The sequence below is a fragment of the Athene cunicularia genome (assembly GCF_003259725.1).
Source record: "Athene cunicularia isolate RWA chromosome 18 unlocalized genomic scaffold, athCun1 chr18_part1, whole genome shotgun sequence".
NCBI classification, from domain to species: domain Eukaryota; kingdom Metazoa; phylum Chordata; class Aves; order Strigiformes; family Strigidae; genus Athene; species Athene cunicularia.
In genome coordinates, this window is record NW_020799123.1 from 6,278,742 (window position 1) to 6,288,793 (window position 10,052).

The following is a 10,052-nucleotide window of genomic DNA, read 5'->3' on the forward strand; positions in this document are numbered from 1 at the left end:
GCTCTGGGCGCGGCCCCGGCCATCGATCCGTGCCACTTCCCCTAATGGCCCGTCTCTTCCTCCTCCTCCCCCTCCCCTAGGGCGGATCGTCCCCCGGCCTCCCTGTATGTGAGAGACGGGGCCGGCGTCTCGGACGGAGCCGGGCCGCGGGAGGAGCGGAGGCTTCGGGGAGCGCTTCCTTCCCAGCGCCCGCACCGCCCTGCGCGGCAGCCCCAGCATGGAAGCCATCGCCAAGTACGACTTCAAAGCCACCGCGGACGACGAGCTGAGCTTCAAACGGGGGGATATCCTTAAGGTAAGTGGAGGGCGAGGGCCCGGGAGTTCCCCCCTCGGCCCTAGGCTTTTCGGCTTCTCTCCTGAGTCTCTTCCTGTCCGTCAGACCTGACCCTCCTCTGCGTCCCCAGCGAACGCCATCTCCTTTTAACGGGGTACCTCAAGATTTCCTCAATTCCACTCTGACCCCTTTAAGAGGGGGAGAGGCTGTTTCGCTCCTGCCTTAAGCATGCATCCCGAGTCTCTCATTTCTCTCTTCTGAGATGGGAATATTTGAAAACTTAGTCGTAAACACGGTAGCAAATAAGCAGAAGTACAAGATAATCTCTGTGCTGAATTCCCTTCCACGAGAGGAAACCCCTTAAAGTAATCAAGATCGATTTGGTGTTTTTTTTCCTTTGGCTCCTGCCAAGGATTTCACCATCAAAGAACAGTGATTAGATTATTTCTCAGCAGATAATCTTTTAGCATCAGGCCGTTAAATATTGGTGCTGTTTTATCTTTAGTCCTGATGAACTCGAGTGATAATTTTGTGGCTGAATATTTAATGGATCTGTGCAGATGTAAGTGGATGTTGGAGTGCATTAGAGAAATTTTTGGTCTATGGTTCTTTTAATATATCAAGGCTTTCTAGGCTTCCTCTTGGCTGTATTAAAGGGATTTGAAAAATATTTTAATTTTGATGCACAGAACAAGCCCAGAATTTTACTTTGAGGCAAGTAAAATACAAAAATCAGTAGTGATTTGGCCTCAGTGAAGCATAGCCCTAAGCTTTGTTGCTTCCGAGTAATAAGAGCCACATAGCGGAATGTTTTAATGGAGTTTCATTCTGAGTCAGTATTGCTCCATAACTGTGTAAGATGGGCTTTACCTTCCTGGTGTGATGTATTTAGAATTAAAGTACTTTAAGCTGCTTCTTTCTAAAATGCTTTGAGTAGAAACTGGTTTGAGAGGTGACTATACTGCAGATGTAAGGCTGCAACTTTGTGTATGCTGACAAATCAAGTCCTGCAGACCTCAGTGGGATTACTCAGCTGCTCAAATTTTTTGCCAGGGAAGGGCTTAATTTAACCACTATTTCAAGATAAATTGGAAAAAACAACCTCTACGTGTAAACTTAATATGCATCTTTTAAAGCCAATATTTCAATAACCTATCTTTGTTTAAAAATGCTGTAATATTGTGTGGCCATCAACAGCAAAAATGTATACTGCCTTGAGATTCTTAACTTTTGAAATAATGACATCTGTATATAGCCTACACATTCCTGGTCCATAATCGCCCTAAAAATGCCTGTTAGACCTGTAAACCTCAATTCCGGTGTTTATGTAAAATACCAGAATATTTCCATTTGCTGCTTTTAGACATTTAAGACTCAGAATTTTAGAAGTCTTCTGTGATAATCTTACATTTATTTTTCTAAACCTGAGCTGTACTCTTCTATTCTGGGTTATTACTGGCTATCTCAGCTTTTATAGTGTATTTGAAGTAGAGCACAGCTGAAGTCAGCTTGTAGAAAATGCTGAAAAGGAAGGAAAAACTTTAATGAAATACAGTTTATTCTAAAGTGTATTCTTATTTTCGTCTAGTTTGCTATAGAAGTTTGCTGAAGTACATGAAAAAATGTCTTAGGAGATTTGCAGTCCTTTAAAAATATTTTCTTGTTTAAGAATTAAAGGAAAAGTAACTTTTTTTAGATATTTGAAAGTTTAGTTTGTGCTAAAACTCTTACAGCTGCTCACAGTGGCTGATATTAAGATGTTCTTGAGTCCTAGCCATGTGATGCCATCCCATAGATGCAAGTTTTATCAAAATAATAGAAACATGGTGGTATGTATGCTGTTACATTACATTAATAATTGTATTTTTCCTAGAATACAGAGAGAGGGATTTTCCTACTCTACACAATGCCTAGGCTGAACACTTCCTCAAAGTGTTGATGAACAGTTCTTCAAACTGTATTTCCTTTCAGCTCATATTCTGAAATTGCTTACAAATTTTACATATTTACTTCATAGATGAGTCATAGAAATGGTAAACTGCTCAAGGTTATCACTAAAGTTAGTGAAAACTCCAAGACTTTCAGGAATCCTCCTTCAGCACTTAGTTGAGATGAGTTCTGTGCAGCATGGTAAGGTTCACTCTCTAAAGCTGGCAAATTTCAGACAAATAAGCCAAAACCAGTTACAATTGCTACAGTTCACTTAAACTGACAAACTTCTGTGGTGCTTTGTCATTTTGAAAGTCAGGTTCGCTTCAAATGTGTTTCAGGTTGTAGAAATTAATTTCTGTCAGGTGTGCCAGATCTGTTTTGTTGAGTACTTTGCTCATGACTGAGAAATCTCAGGGTATCCCATTCATGTGCCTCATGTGATCTGTTTTATTAATCCAGTCAATCCTGCTGCCCTTGCATGAATTGGGAAGAGAAATAAACTTGTAACATGTTGAATGTGCCTGCATGCTTTGCTCTTTTGATATCCTTGGCTGAGGCACACATGTAACTTGATGTGAAGACTTCTTTAAATCTAGCTCTTAGGCACCCGTCTTGAACACACCTCCAGGAAGTTAGGTTAGTTTGATGGTGTATATGATAATGCCAAAGGATTGTTTCGTAGCGAAATGTTACACCTTGGCCACGCTAAGGAAGGAACAAAATCTCTAGCATTTTAACTTCTACTCCTTGGAAGTTGATGTTTCTATTTGTGGGGAGAGAAGGCAAGGATGCATGCTGCCTGACTCCCTCTGATTTCAGCAGATAACTTGCCTATGATGTCATGGTGCCATTACTGCTGCATACCCACATATTCGGGACTTGATTGAATAGCATTTGAACTGTAGCCATTAAGCTGGTTGTTAGTAATCTTGTGGCTGGTCTCCAAAACTGAGTGAAGATAGTTGACCTTTGGCTTGCAATTGTAAAACAGCTGAGTGAAAAGGAAAAGTGCTTGGCCTTTCTTTTGTGGGCACTGTATGGTAAAAGCTACTTCTGTGATTTTTGTAACCTTGGCAATACACTGGATCCCCTTACCCTTTTGTCTAGTGGTTCTGTGTGGCGTTGCCAGTCAGGAGATGCAAACTGACAGCTTTCTTGAAACTTTAAATACGCTAAATACTACACACCGAGCCTTTTCCAGAGAAAGGACAGGTTGCTGCTTCCTTCTGAGTCTTCTAATGACAGTACAGTGCCGCAGCTCCCAAGATCACCATTCTTTTCATGTACTGGTGGTTGCTTCACAAAAACTTGCTGGTGACTGGCATCCTATTGGGACTGTGAAGATGGCCTGTCCTGTTATGTAAAAAAAGGAAAAAAAAGAAAATTGAGGCTTTCCTACTTGAAATTTTGATTTACTGTTTTTGACTTTGAATAGTTGGCAGTTGCCGCGATGCTGTTTGAGTCTTTTCCCCTTTCACTTGCTGTAGTTAACTTCAGTCTCTGTCTACAATTGTTATTCAGGTTTTATGTCCCCAAAAACTATTGTATTTCTAGCACCTTCTGGTTTTGTTGGCCTTTGTGCTAACTGGCAGATATCCAGACCTAAAGTGTGCTAATACTTACTGGTGGTTTGGCAGGAGCTGGGGGAGGGGAGGAGAGAAGAAAAATCATTCTTTCTCTCATCTCATCATCATGTCTTTTCTCTATTCCTCCTACACCTAATCCGAAGTGTACAGGTGATACCATGGTGCTCTGATAACTGTTTCTGCATGGGTAATACAGAAGCACTAAGCATATTTATGAATATCTTGAATGTTAGAATTGTGTTTTTTAAAAAAAAACTGTCGACCACTGCTCCATTTCCTCTTTCTCCTTCTTCTTTGGTAGGGTTGGGGCATAGCTGGAAAGTGATCTTCTGAAGAACTGAGTAAGTTCCTGTTCCCAGTAGCTGTCAACATAATTAATTCAGGGGCACTTACAGATTATTTTTGAGTAAAATTATTCAGGTGGTGCTTTAAATAGAGGGCCATCGTCTTTGATTTGCAGATTTTCACTTGTGTGACACACAAACCAGCATCCCTATATGCTAGAAGAAGGAATTCCTCGATTGGATTTTGATTACTTGGCAATTTCATTCAGCAAAGTCAAGACTTTTTTTTTTTCCCCTACTCTGATCATACACTTGACAGTCATTGCAGGTTCTGTTCACATGACTGTTTGGCACCAGACTTACCTTCTTTCTGTCAGCCTTTAAGAGGATTGAGTGTTTGCAAACAGTTGATGCTGAGATGGCATTTTCAGTTCCTGCATGAAAACCATTTTTCTGTGTCTGGATACAGTGAAACAATTTTGAATAGAGGGAGGAGTGTGATAAACAAGGGGAGCGTGGTCTCCCTCTCTTCTTCCTCATCCCTTGTCTTTGACATCACCTGCATCAGCTGTCACATCATGGTGTCTCTGCTAGAGAACAGAAATTCATAGTTTGCTGAAGAGTAGTGCAAAGATTTTTTTTTTCTCTGTTTTGGATGAAATTGTCTTTATTCTCATTCTTCCTCTCCCTTCCTTACAAACCTACTTCATCTTTCACCATTTTCTGTAAGGGGATGGACTCACTGTGGTCTCGGTGATTTTAATATCTGAGAAACAGTTTTCTGAATTAATGATTCGGGCAGATTGCAAACACTGTGTGCTTTATAGTGAAATAGGTCAAATAATAGAACAGGTTGCCCAGAGAAGTTGTGGAATCCCCATCCCTGGAGATACCCAGACAAGTCTCTGAGCACTCTGATCTAATTAGACTTGTTTTGAGCAGGAGAGTGGATTGGGTGACTTCCAGAGGCCCTTGCAACCTACGTTACTCTGTAACTTAACTGTATGTGGCAACTCTGTTTTATGTGATGGTTGATTTGTAAAGGTGCGCTTAGGTCATGTTCCTTCTCTGGCAGCCTTGGATGAAGATGATATTTATCATCAATATCTGATCGATATTGCAGTCTAATTTCCTGACAGTTTTGTCTTCTTAGAGAGACTCAAAGACAGGTGCAGCTACCTTAAATGTAGTCGATTTGGCATGCTGGCAGTTGGAGATCTGTGTTAAAAAGAGATGCTGCTCTAAGCGGTTGCATTCTTCTGGTCCACCGAACTATTCAGTGCCTGTGTTTTTAGAACAAACCTCTAAATATTGTTCTTCTTAAGTAATCTGAAGGTGGGATGTGTTTTATTAGCCAACTTCTCTAGGCATCGGAGTGAGGGATTGTGGGAAGGAACTCCCTAACCACCACAAGATGTGAGTGCACAGAAAAGAAGGAACTCCTGTGCTGTATTTCTAAAAGAGCTTGGACCTGCCTAGAGCAAGATTGCATTGCTGAAGGTGTCTCTGTGCAGAAGACATAAATACGGAGTGTTCCAAACTGAAGGTGTAAAGTGGTCTTTGCAAGCAAGGAGTAAACACATTCCTCCTTAAAAATGACATCTTTGTTTTTATTGAGTAGCTATTTGTGATTATTATTTTAACTTGTCACTGAAAGCAGAGAAAAATTAGCTCTTCTGAGCTGTGTGCTTCCTGAAGCCTACTGGAGTTTTGAATGTCAAACAAGATACTGATTAAAGCTAGCAGTCAGCTCAGCTAATTTTATTATATTGACTTAACATATATTGCATTCTCTTATAACTCAGGGAAATTATGCTAATCTGAAGCTCCAGCTGCCTTTTGCCAATTTAATGGAAGTGTTATTGTTACAGCTTCTTTGTGAGGTCCAGTTTTTGATATGACTGGTGTGACAGACTTTGGAGAAGTGTTAGCATAGACATATCAGCAAATCAGATTTTGGCTTGCTAAATTATTTATTTGTTTTGTTCAACATGCGTGTCAAACTGCAACCAGTGTGATGTGCTTTTTTTATTTACTGGTAACACAAAAATGTTGTCTCCTCTCTTTGGTTCAGTGACATTTCTCTTGTGCTAACTATATGGTAAGTGAACATCTGAGAATTTCAGATCACTAAAATTGGTTATTCTGAGGGACATCCCAAGTGTTAGTGGACTTTGTAGTTTTTAAATTAAAATGGTAGAAGTTGATCATAGTTGGGGGAAGAAAAGAGGGATTATGATTTTTAGTGGCATGTGTGAAGGATTGAGTGTCTCATAAATGTAGTATTCATAGTTTTCCAGTTTCTGTGCAGAGTGCTGCTAATTGAGGGAGGAAGAGGGATCCTGTTTGCAGTGAAATTCAGACTTTTCTGATTTCTCACTATAATCAATAAGGATCCCACTAAGCAAGGAGAGATAAGGACTCCAATTTGTCTGTGTACAGCTCAGCCTAACGTAAGCAGTGAACTATATGACCCCTTGATAAAATCCCTTGTGATTTGAAGTTGCCAGTGGCTATATGCCAGAAATCAATAACTAAAGCCTAAACCTCGGGGGGAAAAAAATGTGCTGGGCAAAGCCAATTCTATTTCTTTGAAAATGAAAGAAAATTAAGCATTAGTCCCCTAACAACACTGGAGCCCAAAATCTTATAATTTTACATTGAGCAAAAAGGGAATGTAATTTACCAAACCTGATGAATTTTACAATATAAATCTAAACCGGAAGACCTAGTAAAGATAACATTAGGACATTTTCATGATTGCTGGGGGACTGAACTGTTGTATTATTTTAAGGTTGTTATACCTATGATGCCAGATTTCCATCCTTAACTTGCTGATGACCTCTGAATTAAAACCTTCGCTAAGTTGTTAATACTTTTATTTATGTAGGTCTTGAAAGGTTTGAAAAATCAAAGTTAGTTCTGGAACCATAACAATAAACAACTTAAAAAAAAAAATCCAAACACCCATCCCTGTTCCCCTCAAAAAAAACCCCAAAACATTTAAAGCCATTCACATAATGGGCATCAGCAAAGGATTTGGCAGCATATGTGAGCTAGTTGAGCTGAGTTTTGTTTGAGTTTTTCCTGCGTGACTGTGTATGTAGCATCACATTTCTTCTGGTCTGTGGTGTTGAATTGCAGAATGTCCTTTCCAGGTTTGACAGCAGAGTTTTTAAAGCGATACGCAGAACTGAGAGGAGTCTATTGCACCCCTCTGCACAGAGGATTACGGGTACGTCTGTGTCTGCACTGTGCAGCCAAGAGATGGGACTGTATCTCCTGTAGCTGTATCCTGGCTAGCTTTCAGGTAGCTGGAGTAATGATAACTACGTCATGGGATTCAACGTGATTTACAAAACTTAGAGGACTCTGGATGAATGCTTAGTTCCATGTTACAAGGTGTGTGATGCGTTAATGTCTGAGCTAGCTACTATGGAGGTCTTAATTAGCAAGATGTGTAGCAAAGGATTTCCCTTCTTCCCCCCTGCCCTCCCTCCTTTCTGTAGTGGTGGGGTAGGTGCTAGCCAGAGAAATGGAGCTGTGACAAAGAATGTAATGCTTAGGTAGAAAAGTGACCAAGGAAATGCATTTGTTCTTCCTCTGATGCCTAATCTTCTGGATTTAGAAATGGAGCTTTTGTGTAGTAATCCATTTCATTGGGGCACTAGTGAAAAGAGGCACTAGGTCTCAATGTTTTGCTATTTTTTACTTAATTTATTTAGCGTTTTGTTAGGAAAGCTGCATTTGATCTCTATCATTTCCAGTTTTCTCTGAAAATTCTGTTAAATGCAAAATGCAAATGAGTAGGTGACTTGTGAGAAGTGCATTCTGCACTTATATGCAGATCAGCAAACTGATACTGCAGTAGTTTTAATACACAAGTTCTTATCTGCAGCTTTATCCTGCAGCAGTTCTTCTCTTTTATTTCCTTTGCTGGCCCTGCAGTGGTAGTTAATGTTATCTGCCAAGTTGGGCAAACATCAGTGACTAGCATATACACAAGGAAATAAAAATGTGGGGTTTTTTTGATGCTTTGGGCCTTTGGAGAGAAAATAGGATAGGAGAATATGTTCTGTGATTATTTTTGGTGATTTGGGGGTTTCTTTGCATTACCCTACAGTGCAGGGAACGCTGTGTAAAGTTGTTCCCTTCTCTCAAATAGCTGTATCTCTTTAGATGGAACAGCAGCATCATCCATCTTTAATCTGCCAAATTTAAGCTGTGCTTTGTTTGTCACGTTCTAGGCTCATGCCCTGTTGCTGAGCATTTAAAGCATTGCTCATGAGTGGCACATGCCTTCGACTTTGAAGTCATCTTGTAACACCTCATAAGAGTAGGTGTTCAAATGGAATAGAAAAACGGTTGTGAAGCAGACTCTGCGGTGGAGCCTGAACTTGTTCCCATGTCTTATATGCATGATTGGTGCCACCATCTGACAACTCGAGTGAGAATTGGTTTAACAAACTTAAGAATGTGTTTTTTCACGGTGACATGTGCTAAACACATGGGGTTGTACAGCTGAGCTCTAATAGAGCAAGTGAACCAACAGTCTCCAAAACTGCTCATGATAATTATTTTTAGGATATTTATTATATTCCTGAAACCCAGATGCTACTCTACAATACTTCCTGATTAGTTACTAGATGCATCTGAAATTTGCATTTTAAATAGTTGTGTTCAGAGTTTTCCTCAGCCTGTACTTTTCTCTTTACTTACAGTGTTTTTCTGTAGATACTAAATAAAAGCCCATTTTAAAAATGTTTTGAAGAGCCCAAGATGCTTTTTTTCCCCTTGAGAAATGATTGCTCACTTGAGTTTCTGTACCTGATCTTGGATCCTTTTGTCTCCAGGTGTTTGAGGTTGTGAAAACAAATAGACAGTCCTATTACTGAAGATTCATCAAATCAGTAGTTTTTTTGATCCTGTGGGTGCAGGTCACAATGGTGACTGGAATAAGGCAGAAGTTAGGACAACTATTTTTGTCTAGGAAGTAGATTGTCAACCTCTGTAATTAATTTATAGTTGTGATATTCAAATTTTACTGACCTTTATAAATAAAATATAGAAAGAGAATACTTAGAGTAATTTATTCTGTTTGTACCTGCTGAATTTAGCTTCTTTGCATGTGTTCGTGTCAGCATGCGTGCTTTGTCGTGAACTGCATGTTGGCTCCAATGCAGTTGGACCTCATGCAGTGAGCAGAAAGCTTTTTTTTTTTTTTTTTCCAGTTCAGCTGAACTGTAATTATACTGTTAGTCTCTAAAACCTCTCATTTAAATAATTTGTCTCTGGAATTCATGCTTTCTGCATTGAGCCAACCTACTTCTTGCTCTAACTTGTACTAAAACTCTACAGGTTTACATGTTGAGGAAAGAAAAAGTGCTGCTGTTATGCAAAATTGTTTCCCTTGGGAGGAAAGGGGGGAATTTTTCATGAGTTATGTATGAGCCAGCAGGTTCCACTAATCATAGCAGCTCTGCTAGTGCACAAGACTTGTGGTCTAAGCTAGTCAGCCCTCTGGTTTGTGAGAAATTGGCACAAAATTTTAAACTCTTGCAACTCTTGCTGAGCTTGAGTAGGTTTTTCCATTATAAATCCTTATGTGCAGTCAAATTTTGAGTATTCTTTTGTTACCTACGCTTCTTAAGCATAAATACAAAAATGATATTTTAACCATTTGATCTGACTTTTACTTTCTGCTGTTAACAGTAGATTATGATCTGCTTGGAAAGAGCTACGTTTAGATTCCAGGTTTTAAGGAATTTATTTCAGAATACTAGGAAGGATTTTAAGCTGCAGAAGTGTACATCTTTTGCTAGTTCCTCTGGGAAATCTGCCACTTTTACTTAAGAGGTATTTCCCTGAGCTCCTGTATAGTTCAGGTCTTGTGCCCTAATCTTCACAATTACTCGAGGCAATAACTAATCAGGGAAAACTCCTAAATTCTTGGGGGGGTGGGGGTGGGGGTGGGGG

At 39.9% G+C, this 10,052-nt stretch overlaps 1 protein-coding gene across 1 annotated transcript in view; it reads left to right on the forward strand.

Annotated features, from left to right (window-relative positions):
• The first annotated feature begins 6 nt into the window (after positions 1–6).
• The window catches only part of GRB2 (growth factor receptor bound protein 2), a 47,981-nt gene continuing 37,935 nt past the window's right edge, over positions 7–10,052 (forward strand). The window contains exon 1 of the mRNA XM_026860953.1: positions 7–295. Coding sequence (XP_026716754.1) covers positions 218–295 — 78 coding nt within the window. The 5' untranslated portion in view covers positions 7–217. The remainder of the gene's footprint in view (positions 296–10,052) is intronic.